Below are 18,224 nucleotides of genomic sequence, written 5' to 3'. Positions count from 1 at the left end.
TTTAATTCTATCTGAAATTTTTATTTCTATTTTATTTTCATTCTTTAATATGTTACCGATTTTTATTTTAGTTAAAGTTTGTACTCTACTGGCGGATGCAATTGCCATTAGAAAAGTAAGTTTATAGGTTAGTTTTTCGATATTCAAGGAATTTAATGGGTACCACGTTTTCAAAACTGCTAGTACCGAATCCGGATTCCAGATGTACGAATATTTCGGCTCCGGCGGTCTTATATTTGCTACACCCTTGAGAAACCTATTAATGCATTTTAAGTCTTGTTCTTTCGGCGAAAATATAAGATTTAAAGCCGACCTATAAGAATTAATGACAGAATAAGACATTCCTTTATTTAATGCATGTTCTAAGAATTCTAAATATCTACCTATACTGTAAATAAATGGGTTTATATATTGCCTTTCATTGCAAAACTCCCAGTATTTTTTAAAACAATTGGAATATTGCTTTAAGGTGCCTTCTGATAAGGAATTGATCATTGTTGGTATCGCTGTCGCCGGAATTCCTTTTATTTGATAAGCGATCCTGACAATTTCCCTGCCACCAGGGAAAGTTCCTTGCATAGCGGATGGCTGGTCCTAAAAGGAGATAAAAGGAGGCTAGGATTAGGTTTAAAATATATCGGATCTTCAGTTAAAAGTTTTTGGAAGATAGGAAACCAGGGTTGCGAGGGCCAATTTGGTACAACCATTATACCTAGTGCTTTTTCCTCAATAATTTTTTCTAAGACTCGAGGAATGCACGAAAAAGGCGGAAAAGCGTAAAAATAACATGCGGTCCATGAAATTGTGAATGCATCGACTGAAAATGAGCTTGGATCGGGAAACCAAGATATATATTTTTTACATTTATTATTAATTCTTGAGGCAAATAAATCTATTTCTGGTTCCCCGAAATTTTGAATAATTTTCGTAAAAGCGTAAAGATTTAATTGATACTCCGTGTCGATCGATAACGATCTAGATTCTTTGTCCGCTTTAAAATTTTCTGATGACGTAATGTAACTTGCAAATATTGATATGTTTTTGTTTTCACACCATTCCCAGATAAGTCTTGTAGCATCATTCAGATGGTGAAATCTGACACTACCCCCTCGATTTATGCAAGAAATAGCGGTTTGATTATCAATTCTCAGTAAGATCCGTATGTTAGTTTTATTTTTCGTTAATGAACTTAGTGCATAATATGCCGCTTTTATTTCTAAGTAATTTATGTGCATTTGAGATTCATTTTTGTCCCAAAACCCATGAAAAGTATTTTTTCCACAGAAGGCACCCCAACCTGTAGGTGAAGCATCTGAAAAGATTTCTAATTTAAATTGATGTGGTTTTATATCTTGGCCTTTCCCTATATTATTTTCCCACCATGATAATTCATTTCTTATTGAGTCGCAAATTTCCATTTTCTTATTGTAATTTTGATAATCACTTCGAATAGCTGAGTGCTTAATTATTTCCAAAATTTTTAAATGAGCAAACCCGTATTTTGTTGCTGGACATGACGCTACTAATTTCTCTAATAACTGTGCAAAAACTCTTACAGTGCATTGGTTTTTCCTTTTAAATTGCTTAATTTTTTGTTTTATTGAATATATTTTTTTTTCTGGTAATGAAATTTTTAAGCTTGCTGAATTAAAAGAAAACCCAAGAAAGTTAATTGTCTGTTGTGGCTGTAATACGCTTTTGTTAATATTGATTATAAAACCTAAGTTTTCTAGCAATTGTGTTGTAGTTTTTATATTTTTTATACATTGTGACTTACTATCTGCCAGAAGTAAAATATCATCAAGATAGAAAATTAATAGAATATTTAATTTCCTTAGAAATCCTGCAACTTGCTTCATTATTTTGGTGAAAATGAATGGCGCTACGCTTAAACCAAATGGAAGTGAGTTAAACTCATACATGACATTCCTGAATTTAAATCTTAGGTATTTTCGATATTTTTTCTGCATTGACAGTAAAAAATAAGCGTCCTTGAGGTCAATTTTTGCTAAATAATTATTATGGTGCAACAGTCTTAACACTGTTCTATGGTCTTCTAATTTGAAATGCGGAGCTTCCATATAGTTGTTAAGTTTTTTCAAATTTAATATAAACCTATTTTCTCCATTTGGTTTTTTTCTTATAAAATAAGGCGATAAATATTGATTTTTTGTTGGGAGACATTTTGAAATAGCCCCAATTTTTATTAGGTTTTTTATAGAACTCTCATAATCTTTAATTTGACCCTTTTCTATGTAATTTTTAGGCTCCCGCAGTTGTTTAGGCTTTGAATGAAAGGGGAGATTTATTCCCTGAACCCAGTTTAAGACTACTTTGTTTTGGGTAATATTTTTCCACGCTTGTGAAAATTTATTTAATCGGCCTGCATATTTAGTTACCTTATTCGAACCGCCTACTTCCTGCGTTGATGGTACTGTTGTTCCTTGCGCTGGTTCCATTTGCTTCTTTCCCTCGGCAGCCTCTCCTCTCTCCTCACTCCTTCTTTGAATTTCCCTTTGTATTGGGGGCGCTGGTAGTTTAAAGACTGACGGTATTTCTGCTGAAGTCCAGAAGTTCCAGCGGTCGCAGTCATGGCAGTTGAGGCTCTCTTCTTCAAGACAGCACTTGATTTTTTTAGAGCTTGGTCGTTTTTGAAAACTTCATGAAAATCTTTTCCAAACAGGTTGTTATCCATTTTTATGTTTTTGGCCACTTTAGCACAATCAGGATGTAAATGCGGCAAAATTTTGTACTTTCTATGAATTGAAAGCGCATTATGGACATTTGCAAAAATTTGACATGCTTCCCCCAAAACTTTTGTGTCGTTAGCCTGTTCTGCGACTGGCAAATTTTTGTTTATTATTGTTGCGATGGCTGAGAGGCCGTGAGCTAGCTGTAACTGCAACGCTGTAACGAATTTGTCATGTTTAAGAACCCCATCGGGAAGACATGGTTGTATTTCATCATTTGTTTTTGGAGGTAGCAATTGTAGACAATTTTCGGGAATTTTGTATTTTTCTGTAATGTCACTTCTTTGTGCACTGGTTAACCCCGATTGTAGCACTGCACTCCAGCGTACTGCAATCTCGTTGTGTATTGCTACACCGATTTGTGCCTCGTCCAGCGGCTTGCTGCCAAAGAAGTCAAAATCTACTTCAATCTGTTCTGGTGCTGTCTCCGTTTGAGGTATGATCTGGATTTCTTCATTATTGGGTTCTACGTCCGAAGACGAACCTAAACGGGCGACAAAAAACCTTATCAGTTTATTAAAGTCTTTTGGCGAACGCTTGTTGCCTGAGATTACTGAAATCGCGCGATTTCACTCTCAATTATAAGGTTTCATATTATGCTTTTGTTTATAATGGTATAACGCGTGTTATAACCCTTGATTTGGCAAGCGCATGCTGCCAGAGAAGATTAATGAAATCGCGCGATTTCCTTCTCCATTATTTAAAGGCAATTAAGCCATTTTATTACCTGAAGATTCGCTAGATGACGTAAAAGACGAATCGCTTGAATCCAGTAGTCGTAGCTTATCCTGTATTTTCTTGAGTTTTTTGTTAAGTTTCCTCACTTCACACTTTTTTTCCTCACTTATTTTACGTTTAGGCATTTTTAAGTCAAAAAGAATTTCGACGCGTACCTCGAACACGACAAAACGGAATGAATTCCCAGCGATAAGGCAGGCCAACAATAATGCAAAATAAACATTTTTTGCTCTGAACGTCGTGCCGAGAAACATGATTCACGGATACTACATTGTTGTAATTATATCAAGGACAAGCGAAGGAAAATTATGATTATCTATTTTGAAGGTGTCGATGTGAATTTGTTCAAACGGTTTTGTTGTACTCGGTGTTAAATTAAATTTGATTACAGGGGGATCTCTGTCATATTTATTCTTTTAACAAATATCACATGAGTTAACGTATCTTTCTATATCCATAATTATACTAGGCCAATAAAATCTATGGCATAATGCTTTTTTCATTTCGGTTATGCCTCGATGACATGTTTTTGTGGTGTGATATAGAGTGAGTTTCATTTGTTGTTCTTCTGACGTTTCAATGTCTTGTAACATTGTTGAACATTGTACAAATTTATAGGCTGTGTTAACAAAGTAATTTTTTAAGGTTATTGTGAAAAGTTTGCTAAATACTTCATTTCTGAAAAACAAGGCATAAAGGTTTTTGGGATTTATGTAATTTTTCAAGAATTTAACAATGTCTCTTACAGGTTCTATTTTTGGGAATGTTACATAATATCGAGTATTTTGAAAGATTTGTTCTACTTTACAAGTTAAGCTCGATATATCTCCTACAGTGATGACTATTTGTTTTTTATAGGTATTGAGTGTCCTTTCTGAGATTGGTAAATTAAAAATAGGGTTTTCTAATGATGTGTGCACAGTTTCGAGATCATCTGAATTCTCTTGCTCTTCCAGTGGAGTTGATGATTTTGGAATGGGTCTTTTTAAAATAGTAAAATCAGATATTATGTTTGTTTTTGGTTTCTGCATTCCTAGAATTTCGTCTAAAGTTTCTGGATCTAGGTCTGGAAGTTTTTCTGAGTGTTGTAAAAGTTCATCGATAATTTCATCAATATCACCTGGATTATTATCGATTGAGGCTGTCTCTACAGCATTTAGGTCAACGGGGTTTCTAGAGAGAAAATCTGCTGCAGTATTTGATTTGCCTTTTTTATACTTAATGAAATAATCATATTCCTCAAGTTTAAGGCGCCATCGTACTAAGCGACTATTTGGTTCTTTTAAAGAAAATATCCATTGTAGCGGTTTGTGGTCTGTTATGACCGTAAATTTGTTGCCAAATAGATAAGGTCTGAAGTATTTGCATCTCCAAACTACTGCGAGTAACTCTTTTTCAATTGTGGAGTAATTCATTTCCGCAGGGTTTAGCGTTCGTGATGCATAGCTTACAGGATGTCTATCTTGTGATAAAATAGCACCTATAGCATAATTAGACGCATCTGTAATAAGTTCAAAGGGTTTTTCAAAATTGGGGTAAGCTAAAACAGGTTCGGAAGTTAATATGTTCTTACAGGTTTGGAAGCAATCTATGAATTCTTTAGTGTGAATTACGCTTTCGTTTTTCTTTAAGCAATGAGTCATGGGTTTGGTTAGTTTGGCAAAATTTTTGATAAATTTCCTATAGTAGCCTAAAATTCCTAAGAAAGATTTTATTTGTTTTTGAGTTTTAGGGATAGGAAATTTTTGAATAGCTTCGATTTTTTTCGGGTTTGGTTTAATGCCTTCGGGTGTTACTACCTAAGAAATCGACTTCTTTTCTTAAAAATTCACTTTTGTCTAGTTGAATTTTTAATCCCGCTTCTCGCAATTTGGCAAATACAAGTTTTAAATTTTGAATATGTTCTTGTAGGCTTGTGCTAAAAATTATTAGATCATCAATATAAACCATGCATATTTTACGTAGTTCTTCCATCCATAGCACGTTGAAATGTTGCTGGTGCATTTTTTAATCCGAATGGCATACGAACGAATTCAAAATGGCCATCTTCCACAGTAAAGGCTGTTTTTTGAATTGAATTTTCGTCCATTTCGATTTGATGGAAACCACTTGCGAGATCTAGTGTTGTAAAGTATTGTGACCGTCCTAATTTATCTAAGATATCATTTATGTTTGGTATTGGCCATCTATAATCGATTGTTTTGTCATTAATTTTCCGATAGTCGATTACTAGTCTCCATTTTCGCTTATTCGAAGCGTCAAGTTTTTTGGGCACAATCCATATTGGAGAGCTCCATGGGCTTGATGATGGACGTATTATTTCTTTATCTAGCATTTCAGCTATTTGTTTCCTAACCTCATTTTTGTGAATATGAGGATATCTATAGGATTTAGTATGTATAGGTATTTCGTCCGTTGTTTTTATTTCATATTTAACATGTGATGTAAATGTTAATTTGTCTCCCGGTTTATGAAAAATGTCTGAATATTCTTGACATAACTTTAAAATTTATTTTTTTCTTCTGAATTCATGTGGTCAGTTCTAATGAAGTCCTTGATGTTACACTTTGTACTTTTACTAGTGGATTTATTGTTATTAAAAATATTATCAAAGGAAAACATTTCATAATTACCACTATTAAAAGGTTCTACTGTTATCGGTTTTGTAAGAACAATGTCTATTGTTTTGTCCGTCTGGTTTTCAAGTTCAACAATTCAAGATATGCTACTGCCAGTGTCGATTAAAAGCTTAATGTTTAGATTTTTTAGTGTTACGTAGGGGAGTGATTTGTTTGATGAAATATTAATTTCTATCAACTTTGTTGATTTGTTAGATGATCCTGAGTAAAATTTTCAGAGTCTGTATTTTTAAAAGAAGTATTCTGTGAGTCATTAGATTCATAATTATTATCAGAATAATAATTATAGTCATTAAAATATTCATTTTGAGAATATTCTCCTTGTTGAGAATATTCAGGTAAATATTCTTCATTATAGTCTTGATTGTAGACTTCCTCTACAATATAGTGAGGTTTTTGCTGACCTTTGTATTGTGTAAAATGATTTTTAAAGTGATTTTTAGAATTAAATCTTGCACTTTGAATTGTAGGGTTTCTTGAAGTTGTTGCCATTGGTTCAGGTTTAGGTAGTAAATGTTCTGGAATTTGATTAGGCTCAAAAACATTTTTTGGTTTACCAAAAACTTCTTCGTTTGTTGGTAATCTTCGTGGAGGTAAATTTCTGGGTCTTATGTCAATAGGTTGACAAGGCCATTGTGGATTAGTTGAGAATTGTTTATTATTATTGAAGTTATTAGAATTATTGTTTGCAAAATGGTTATAATTAGTGGGAAAATTATTTTGATGTGGAAACTGGTTTTGATTTGGAAAATTATTTCCAAAATTATTATTATTATAAAAAGGTTGGTTACTTTGAAATTGTCTTTGATTATTATATTTATTTTGATAATTATTGTTTCCATTGATGCTTGTATGGCCATATAATCGTTCGAAGTTTTCGAATTCGATTACATAAGCCATTGCATCTTCCAAGGATTCTGGTTTTTTAAAATGCATGTTGTTTTTCAAAGTTCCCGTACAACCAGCAATAAATGTATTTAACGCAGTTTTATCATGATGTTTAATTTGATAGGTTTTTTCTTGTGTAGCAATTGTTATATCATTGCTAATATGCTGTGCGACACTGCTTCTTAGAAGTTGTAAACGATTTCCAAAATTTAATAAGTTTTCATTTCTGAATGGTCTAGCTCTAGTGAGCTCTTGTATTAAACAATCAAGGTCTCGTCTATCTGAGAAGCATTGTCTTAAAGAATTTTTTAGATCTTCCCAATTGTTAATTTCTGCTCTGTTCCCGACAAGAACTTCAGCTCTACCGATAAGTTTTTCCTGAATAGATTCAAAAATGTGCTTCATTAACTCATTATCATTAAATGGACTATAACTACAAATAATATCTTCGCATCTGGAAATGAATTTATTCAAAGTATTAACATCACCATCATAAGGTTTAATGTTATCTAACCGCGATTTAAATAGTTCTCAATTCATTTTGGGTTTCTCAGTATTGTTTGGTACAGTATTCATATTGTTTATATTAATATTATGTAATAGGTTTACCAACTCTCCTAATTCTGTATCAGAATCAATATCTGACATTAAAAATTATAAATAAAAAATATGAAATTATTTTTTATAAATAATATAAAAATAAATATTGTTTTCAAAATATAAATATTCGAAAATCATAAGATTAATTGTGATCAATTCACTGAACTAGAATTACGAACTTTCTTAAAATTAAATGCAATTAATTTGCTAAATAAAATTAGTTTTATGTACGATACAAAAACTAATTAAATTAATACGTGCAATACGTAGAACCTAAAATTATCTCTATTAAAACCTTAAACAGAGGGTGGAATAGGTCGTAAATCGTCTAAAGGGTTGAAATCACCACGGTGAAAGTTTTTATCGTGACGAAAAAACACATACACCGGACACAATCCTACCGACTGTGCCAATTATAGATTTGTGTGGCGAAAGATTGTTTTTAAAAACAAAATATATTAAAGTACGATACAGAGTACAGTAGCTTAGGTACAATAAGAATGACTAAAACTAGGAGTAACTTATATTTATAAACTAAAAAGAGCTTGGCTGGCATAAAGGTGGGCCGCTGCCGAATAGGCACTATGTGACTATGTAACTTGCAGCAAAATAAAATTGTTTACATTACATTTAAACGGACAGACCTCACTGAATACCCATGATACTAATACTCGAGAAGATAAACCCACGCGCATGAGATGAGCCTATCTCTCTCGCACGCCTGACGTCAGTCGATGACAAATTTCCCCAGGAACAGCTTTTAATACATGAACAGAGTTTTAATACATTTTAATATGACGTTTCGTTTTTGCTTTAGATGTTCGATGGATTTAGGGTTAGGGCACAGCATAAAGAAACCAGCAGTCTCACTCCGCTCGAAAATGTAAGCGAACTAATAGCATCCTTAGCCATGCCGCAGCCATGTTCTCCGGATGCCGAGCTCACTGTTTATCGAACTGTGTTCATAGGTGTATCGCCTAGTTCAGCGCCGTACTTAGTGACTATTTTAATAGCATTTTTACAAAGCGTAGCGTTTTTTATAAAAACTTTTGTATTAAAAGAGGGGTATATCAAAAATTATTAATGAAGCAAAATAATTGACTTTGCCAAAGTTTTTAATAGCTGCAAATTTGGCTGTATGGCTTAAATAACATAATTAAGCATCAATTAAAGTTGCAGCAATGTATTTTTTTTTTTTGATTTTTAAGGACATTATTTATATTTCTGCCATTTTAACAGTGTTGCCATATTTAAAAGAGTTGCAAAATTGTATACTTTTACTTTAGTTGGTACTTAATAATATAACAAAAATTCGCAGATGTTAGAATTGTTTTGAATTGTTGCCAACTATTTGTCTTTATTTATTGGCCTAAGAGTTTCTATTTGAAATATTACTTTATTTGTATAATTAGTTATCCTTAAACTACTATGTAGTCAGATGTTAATCTAAAAGCGTTACTATACAGGGTGTTAATTAAGTATGTACCATAAATTATTTAACAGGCGATCGTTTGAGTAATTTTAAGACAAAAAGTTCATATGAACATAGGTCTGCAAGTTCTCTGGCGGTGTTATTTATAACATTAAGAAGCTAATTAGGTTCAGTGTAATCTCAAACGGGACCTGAAGAAATATTTGTGGCAAAAAAATTGGGGCACCTGAATTTTGTGCCATTTTTAATATGTTATTTGATTTACTCAAATACAAATACAACTTTTTCGATAATATTTTTCGAGAAAAAAAAAGTCCACTTAATTGCATATCCCTGGATCACACAAGGAATTTGGGGAAGAGTTTCATTTGGAATTTATTATTAACTAAGCAAGATACGAAAAAAATTCAAGAGACAGAAAAGTTTTATTTGTATAATCCACAGAACATAATAAAAATTGCACAAAAGTCAGTGGCATATATTTTAGTTGTTGTTAAATTTTAACACCCTGTATATTGAGAACGAAGAATTTCTGGACATATGTTTATATGAACTTTTTGTTTTAAAATTACTCAAAGAATGGTCTCTTAAATTTATGGTACATACCTAACTAACTTCCTGCACGTATTCTTCTATATCGTCGTTGTTAGATGTAGAAATGCGATGTTTATTTTTGTTTAAATATTTTGTTAATGTATGAACTTTATTTATATTAAAAAATCAATATTTGTACTATGTAGGTATTTTTAGTTTACAAGAAAATAACATCTAAAAAAATGTTTAAGTCCGGCTCTAGCCAAGGCAAAAGCCGCGTGGACCAAAGCGAGTGTCAGCGGCATCCCTACTATAAGCAAAATTGCCTCGCCTGCGTTAGTACACATGCACCGAACTCGCTTATTCAAGCCAATGTATTTTTATTGAAGTGCGACTGCTGGTTTCTTTATGCTGTGGTTAGGGCATGGTTTATTTCTTTTGTGTATATTTTGTGTGACAAATATGGCAGAGTTTATTAAATTATAATAATTAAAATTTTTTTATCATGGTGTACTGTGCAGTTGTGGGTTGTTCAAGCAACAACAACAAAAAAAGTAAGGTAGTTTCGGATTACCGATTCTTTAGATTTCCAAAGGACAAACAAGTTTGCCGACAATGGATTACAAAACCATTTTAATAAACTATTATTACCAACAACCAATGGGTACTCATCTGTATACTTAGCGCACACAATTTTATGAAAGTTAATTGTCACAATAGGCTGTATATCAATCCTCTAACACAACATAATAAAATATGTACATATTATATCACTGATATTTTTCTGCAGAGGCATTCGTCTAACGTAAAAAAAAGTTAAATAAAAACCATAAATCTTTTTTTTTTGGCTATAAAGTATTATTAATTTATTATTAATTAACAAGCCTTCAAACGTTTCATATTGTGTACATTTATTTTCAAATTAAAATACCTTAAATAATAAAAATCGTTTTTAAAACCTTATCCAAAACCAAAATAGGCATTTATATTATATAAGGCTTTACTATCCTAGCACGGATCCACGAATCCTACATACTATTAAGGAAATATTTTACATACTTTTATAATAATCATAGCATATTTCATATAACAAAATATAATAATACTTAATAAGTAATGTTAAATAAAAAAAGGCTTTAAAATACTGCTTTTCCAACCGAAAAACAGACTTTTTGTCATCGACTGATGTCATGCGCAAAGTCACACGAAATTGCATCGCCAAGTGGGTTTATCTTGCCAGTAATAGTATCATGCTGAATACCCGGTTCTCGTCCGATCATCGAAGTTAAGCAGCGTCGGGCGTGATTAGTACTTGGATGCGTGACCGCTTGGAGGAGACACTACGTCGTTGTATTATTTTCTTTTTTTAAGCTTTTTAGTTCTTTTATGGAAAAAGGATATTTTAATACCGCTTTCTAAAGTTAAAAATAAATATAGAAAGTTTCCTTATAATTTATCTTCCTTTTCTTCATCTTGCCTCTTTCTGGCAAACATAAAAAGTATAGTACGTAATATGTATGTAACATAGAAATAATATTATGAAATACCAGTGGTGTTTTTTTGTCGTTTTTTAAAGTAAGAAATCGTTTTTGAAATAATTTATTCTTTAAATAATTGTAGATTTTAACCCCATATACCTTAATACACCCCTGAAAATGGGTAAAAAAATAAAATAAAAATGACGTGTTTCGCCTTTTTTTTAAAGAAGTACTTAGTTTTAAAGCTATGATACATATGGGGTGGTTTCAACCCCTTCCTGATGGAATTTAAAAAAATTCCTTCTTAGTGGACATCTACATAACCATAGGAATGTTGTCCCCAAATTTTATATTTCTAAGTTTTACCGTTTCGGCTGCACGTTGATTGTCAGTCAGGACAAGTCTTTTTATATATAAGATGTATGTTTTTTTTTACAGAAGTTGAATACACCGTTTTGAGGTGACTCAGGTAAAAATCCAATGGCATTAGATCGGGAGACCGAAGAGGTCAGGCAATGTATCCTTTACCTATCCAACCGTTTGAAAAAACGTTAATCAGGTGGTTCCTTACAACAACGCTGAAATGAGGTGGGGCTCCATCATGCATAGAATACATGGTTCGGCGGATCGCAAATGCTCTATTACATCCAGAAGTAAGAAGATTATTCTTAAGAAACTTCAACTAAAGTTCTCCAATCGTGGCGGTAAGACGAATAACCCAGGCAAAAAATTGCCAATGATTCCTGCCCAGATACTAATTGATTGGAACTGATGTTGATGAGAAACAACAGTGGCATGAGAATTTTCTTCACCCCATACATGCGAGTTAAATAAATTCAAAATACCATTTTTGATAAACCTTGCTTCATCGCTAAAAAGAATAATGCTAATGAAGCTGTTCTTAAAGTACTTTATGTATTATTGTTTTTGGTGTATTAAGCTGAGCGGCTTTTTGAGTGCTTGTTGAAGGAGTATCAGCTACAGCATCTAAAATATTTTTCTCCAATTGTACCGTAAGTACTGTTCTTCTCTAACCAGCATCGGTACTTTTTTTCACGAAACTTCCTAACATTGCAAGAAAATCAAAAATATTTCCTTAATAAGTGGAAATGTCTTTTGATTTGGAATAGTGCGATTAGGAAATCTTTCTTCGTACAACCTTTTTGCTTCCAATGCAAGACGCAAGGCCATACATAAGATTCATATCTGCATACTCAATTAACGTGAATTCCATAGTTCGACTTAATTCAAATTAAATTCACCAAGAAATCCAAAAATTAATACATTATTATGAAAATAAGGGATCAATATAATAACAACGTGAAAGGGGGCAAGTTTTGAAACATATCTATTTGTTTATTGCGTACCATAGAAACTTTTGCAAGAATGATGCGTTTAGAGCAACAAAAAATGCTAATAAAAAGATGCAAAAAAATTTAATTAAAACAGTGAGTCCTTTATTTCTTTTTCTCCAAAACCGTTCATTTTATCGATATCGTCCCTTTTCTATAGTTTAAGGTTCAAGATATGCCAATTTTTTATTTCAGAGTCTATCATACAGGGTGCTAAAAATTTAAGCATTTTAGTATACAACCTAGTCTGCCCTTGATAAAATAAACAAGGTAAATGTGTTTTGAGGATTCCGTTTTAAGGACCCTAGTACCCTAGTACTTAGGACCTAGACCTTAGTAGTGTTGATCAAGTAAATCATTTTTATTAAATTATACCAAGTACTTCAAAAGCTATTGAAGAAAAACCGACTTCCATCGGTGTCTTTAAGGGGCCATATCTTCGTAGGGAGGTCCTATAGGAAATTCTTGTATAGGAAAATTTCATCTTATTTTTTTATTTGCTAGCTGATTTAAAAAGACTTCCTAGACTTTCCGATATGCTGTATGCTTATCTCTCGTTTGCTCACGAAGCTCTTACTAAAATTAGGTGTTGGGAATGGAAGTATGATACACTGTTAAAAAGGTGATTAAAAGGGCTAATAAAAATTGCAAAACTGCAATATGGCTCCTTTAAGAAAAAAGCAAGGTCGTCATAATGGAAAGTGTATACAGGGTGACCCCTTTGGACAGGCTAAGATACACCCCTAAAATCTTAAATAGAAAGATACAGGTCAAATGATATATCATCTTGAAGCTCTTGAAAAATGCTTTCGAATGATGTTATAGAAACCATATTTTAAAAAACTCTTCTCGTTTATCAACGAAACCAATAAATGAAAACATTTTTGATATTTTTTATTATTTAATTAAATGTTTAAAATAATGGCTACCGATATACTGGCATAAACCAATAAGAAAAGTACTTAAATTTCATAAGTTATAGGTATCCCTATAAACTGCAAATACTGCAAAAACTTGGTAATGACAAACCGGACTAAAAAATTCAGTTTTGTGAAATAATATGATTACGGCAGAATCTCGACTAGTTAAAAATATTTGCTTCAGTAATGATTGTAACTTTTATTTAAACGGGTATATTAATAAGCAAAACGCTATTGACGCATGTCGTTACTGACGAGAATCCACATGTTTATTACACTAAAAGGTTTATTAGTAGAAGGGCATACCCAGTATACCCAGAAAATTAATGTTTGGGGCTGGTATATTGGAAGATGGTATTATCGGACCAATATTTATACCAGAAAATTTAAATGGCGACATGTATGCTGAAATGCTACAGAGGTCTATCGGATTCCAACAGAATGGAGAATCTTCTTATTATATAGTTTCCGTTAGGCAAGGGTTGAAATTATCGTTATCCTAACCAATGTTGGAAGAAGAGGTTCTATTTAATGCCCTAGATTTTCGGAACTTTTAAGCGTAAATAAAAAAATAAGCTAAGTTAAGCTAATGGGCTCGTCAACACCTTTTGATTTCGTTTTGTGGGGTTCCCTAAAATCTGTGGTTTTTAGAATACAACCTGTAATTACGGATTTAGGTATACCTATATTTTCTATATTTTTAAATCAAATTAGATCAGAATTAAGCTACCTAAAAAGTAATATCTAATTGATAATATTACGATTTTCGAAACTTTCTTTTTTTTATTAAATTAACGAACGGCAGTGCTCTCAAAAGGCTAAAGTATCTAAAAAAAAAGTGTATTTAAATGTAAAAAGAGAGGGTAAGACACTCTCTTGATATTCCTGTTTTGGATGTGTATGTTGCATTATTCAATAAATCACATTTTGATTTTAAAAAATCAGGTAATTCAATTTCTAATAAATGCTCGGATTCAGGTGACTGGATTTGAATTAATACTGATTCTGTAAAACTAAGCAACTAAGAGGTTCTGGTAGCTTGGTCTCGATGGCCCCTCACGTTTAGGGTATACAGATTTTTGCTCAGAATTAATGGCACATCACATTTTTGACTTAGGCGTTTGTGTTGTATTTGACATATCCCACAGCTTAAAGATATATCTTGAGATACCTAGAAAGTATTATAATTTGAAATATTGTGAGTTGCCAAAAACAAAGTCTTATCTCTATGAGTTTTTTTCTCAAATTTTATAAATAAAAACAAAAAGTGTGCTAATAATAATAAGAAATACAGCGTATTTATAATGATCATAGTAATTATTATAACAATAATGCAACGTAAATTTAACAAAAACTTTAACATAACAAATTTTATAAAAACGAAAACAGCTGTCAACAGAAATAAAAATTTATATATAACAGAAAACCGGGAGAACCCAGAAAACCGAAGCTAACAAAGCCAATGGATTGGTGGTCTCGATTGACAGTTTTTACGCAATTTTTCAGAAACCGCGTTTCGTAATTGAATCAAATTTCAGGAAATGTATGTTTACCGAACAGCAACCTCATTCGACCGGTTATTCGAATCGGTTAACTTAAGAAACGTACCCTTACTGCTGGCACACACCTTTCGTAAAATTCTCGAGCTTACCGAGAGCAAAGCGACGGTGTCGCCATCCCATTGTCCGGTACATTTTCGTCCATAAGATTGCGCATCGGGCGTAAGATGACCTAACTTTTTAATTTTAATGTTTTCTTAAAAGGACGTTGGCCTATTTTCTAAAATATATTAAATATTATCTACATTTAACAATAAATTCCGCAATGAAAATAAAGTCTTTAGGCACTGATGAACCCCAAAAGGGTCCAAACAGTTTGATACCACAGCAAATATATGATGCTTCCCGTTGGTATGGCAACCACAGATCTACTCGCGAATCTATTGGCCGACGTGCTTCGCATGATGTCACATAGGGTGCATTCGATTCGAGACCTGTGAACATAAAGTTTAGCTTTGTAAAGTTTCTACTAACATCCAATCATTATTTTACTCTTGCAAAAGTATGTACTTACAATTACTCTTCGATAAATCTCGCTGCACGCGGATTCGGCTGCCGCTTTAGGCTTGGACGAAAGGTTAATTATGTAGGTAACCAGAGGAGTTTATTAGTTTAACCTGTTTATTTTTATTTTAAGTAAATTTAATAATTTTATTTTAATATCGAATTTCGTGCCCCTGTGCTCCCTGGCAGCAGTTAATAGTCTACCGTCTGCCCTTCAAGTCTGCTCTATATCATAGTTCTCTAACCATATTAAAAATTGTTTCGTCCTTTCCCCAATATCCTTGGTTTAATAGATGATTCCGCCAATAATCATACCTTGTTCCCACACATCATCATGTTTTATAATAAAATATAGAGAAGACTTTCTCTTTTTAATTTTAAGTTTGTTATAGTCTTAGGATTATTTTTTTTTCTATTATTGAAACAGTTTATGTTTACCTGTCCTTAAGAATAAGTATATAAATCAGCTGAACAAATTATGTTCAACTGCACTCTTGCCTTTTCATTGTATACGTGTATAGTTATACGTGAATTAACATTATTATAATATTATTATTATTATTATTATCGAAAATCGAAAATAAACGCCTTAAGCACACTGACGCTAACAGTACCATATGTCAGAACAATATACCGGGCCAAACAATCTGTACCTATAACGGCTAAGAAGCGGTAAACTGTTTAAGAGATTTTAATTACGCAATAATTTAAAAACAAATGAGAATTGGATAAGAATAAATGATTTTTTTTTATGTAATTTTCACCTGTATATTGTATATGTCTTTATTTACATTAATATAGATATGTTTACATTAACATTATATCGCTTCTGTAGAATTTAGAATAATTTAATATTACTGTTCTTTCTAGGATTAAACTACAGTATAAATCAAGCTGGTGTAAAGTATTATCATAACTTACTTGACGAACTAGAAGCCGCGGGAATAGAACCACTTGTAACCATTTATCACTGGGACACACCTTATGCCCTAGATTTGCTCGGAGGTTGGACAAATCCTAAAATGGTCGACTATTTCGTTGCTTACGCAGATATTGCTTTTAGTCTTTTTGGAGACAGGGTATATAAATACATATTTATAAATGAATATTTATATTGTTAATTATACTAAAAGACTCATTTATTTAAAGGTAAAATTATGGGCAACAATTAACGAACCAAAATCATTTTGTGAAGGAATTCTCAGCGTACTAGTAAATATTTTTCCCGAGTTACCTATTGGTACCTATGAATACCTATGTGGCCATTATGCAATTTTAGCTCATGCAAAAGCTTACAGATTATATAAAAAAAAGTACCAAGCCACGCAGCAAGGTAAAAATATTAGGAAATTATGCATTATAAGCTTAGCTATTTTAACAACGACTTTTTAGGACGAGTAAGCCTAATATTAAATTTAAGTTGTAATATGGGACTTACAAATTCTACAGCTGATCAAGAGGCTGCCGAGAGAAAAAATTTATTTGAAGTAAATAACTGATAGTCAATATTTACCTATCATTCTACCTCAATATATATCATCTTCTGAAACTTACAGCTGATGATTTCATTTAGCTAATAGAATTAGGTTTCTAAAAAACAACCTTATACAATATACATGTATATTTCTTTCTAAAATTTAAATTAATATTGTATTTTAGTTTGGTTGGTTTGCACATCCAATAGTCTATGGCGACTATCCAGATATAATGCAAGTAGTAATCGCAAATAATAGTGCAAGCCAAGGATTCCTCATATCTCGACTACCTAAGTTTACAAGCTCAGAAAAACTTCTGATAAAAGGGGCTTACGACTTCATTATGGTAAACACATATACATCTTATATGGTCACTATGGCCAATTACAGTAATTCTCCTTCATACCAAAATGATTTGCAAACAAGTACAAGCCAGTCAAGTGAATGGCTTAGTTCTGGGTTATCAACTTTAAAGGTAAAACGAATATGTATAATTTTTAATTTAAAATTAATATGTGTTATTTCAAGGTTCATCCAGAAGGTACGAGAAAAGTGCTAAAGTGGATAAGTGATACGTATTCAAGTCCTGAAATAATAATCACGGAAAATGGATTTTCAGATAACACGGCTATTTTAAATGACACCGATCGAATAAGGTTTATAAATGTAGGTTAAAATTAAAATGTGTGCACCACAATTGAATATTTTAATGCTTCTAGGCTACTTTAACTAATATCCGTTTATCAATGTGCTCTGATTCAGTTAACGTCACTGGATATTTCTATTGGAGTTTAATTGATAGTATGGAATGGAATAACGGATACACGTAATAATAATTAGATATATAGTTTTTTCCCACAATTAGTTAATTTATTTTGTAGTGTCAAATTTGGATTGGTACAAGTAGATTTCGACAGCGAGAATCGTACAAGAACATTAAAGGATTCAGCCTACTACTACAAAAATTTAATTCAAACACGTTTAATTATTGGTTAAATTAATAAACAAAGACTTAAAAGTTATTTATACTTTCTTTTGTGATTCTTTTGATAATTCGCAAAGTGCCAGAGAGATATGATTAAAATGCATGAGAACTAATAACGCTGACACCCACCCACACATACACACTGAAATGAAACTTTCCTGACTTTGAACAAACAAAGTAGGTAACTTGCATGTTTAATTATGCAAGTCGCATGCATAGAAAAAATTACTGGAATATCTCGGCACGAATCGTGATACGAGAAAAGTCAAATCAAACCCTTTAATGAGGTAAATTGTCCTGTTTTTTGGACACCCTTGTAAATGTAAATTATACCGGGTCCTCACCTTGGGTAACCTGCCTAAGATTCTAC

General features: G+C 32.3%; 2 protein-coding genes across 4 annotated transcripts in view; one reads left to right on the top strand and one right to left on the bottom strand.

Annotated features, from left to right (window-relative positions):
• Window positions 1-17,891, top strand: part of LOC126750724 (myrosinase 1-like) — an 86,928-nt gene extending 69,037 nt beyond the window's left edge. For both annotated transcript variants that reach the window (XM_050460436.1, XM_050460437.1), the window contains exons 3-9: window positions 16,265-16,473; window positions 16,544-16,727; window positions 16,787-16,881; window positions 17,054-17,344; window positions 17,398-17,535; window positions 17,589-17,695; window positions 17,751-17,891. In XM_050460436.1, coding sequence (XP_050316393.1) covers window positions 16,265-16,473; window positions 16,544-16,727; window positions 16,787-16,881; window positions 17,054-17,344; window positions 17,398-17,535; window positions 17,589-17,695; window positions 17,751-17,865 — 1,139 coding nt within the window. In that variant the 3' untranslated portion in view covers window positions 17,866-17,891. The remainder of the gene's footprint in view (window positions 1-16,264; window positions 16,474-16,543; window positions 16,728-16,786; window positions 16,882-17,053; window positions 17,345-17,397; window positions 17,536-17,588; window positions 17,696-17,750) is intronic.
• LOC126750729 (uncharacterized) lies at window positions 59-3,788 on the bottom strand. 2 transcript variants are annotated; one of them, XM_050460441.1, is made up of 3 exons: window positions 3,478-3,786; window positions 2,400-3,234; window positions 59-594 (listed from the first exon to the last, which is right to left on the bottom strand). In XM_050460441.1, the coding sequence occupies exons 1-2, from the start codon at window positions 3,740-3,742 to the stop codon at window positions 2,414-2,416; spliced, it is 1,086 nt and encodes a 361-aa protein (XP_050316398.1). In that variant the 5' UTR covers window positions 3,743-3,786; the 3' UTR covers window positions 59-594; window positions 2,400-2,413. The 2 variants fall into 2 exon arrangements, with proteins under 2 accessions (XP_050316398.1, XP_050316399.1); XM_050460442.1 differs by having other exon boundaries at window positions 59-3,234; window positions 3,478-3,788.
• Window positions 17,892-18,224: the final 333 nt, after the last annotated feature.

Source organism: Anthonomus grandis, chromosome 2 (genome assembly GCF_022605725.1).
Source record: "Anthonomus grandis grandis chromosome 2, icAntGran1.3, whole genome shotgun sequence".
Lineage (NCBI taxonomy): Eukaryota > Metazoa > Arthropoda > Insecta > Coleoptera > Curculionidae > Anthonomus > Anthonomus grandis.
Note: the sequence above shows the minus strand (reverse complement) of the source record. Positions and strands in the feature narration are given on the sequence as shown.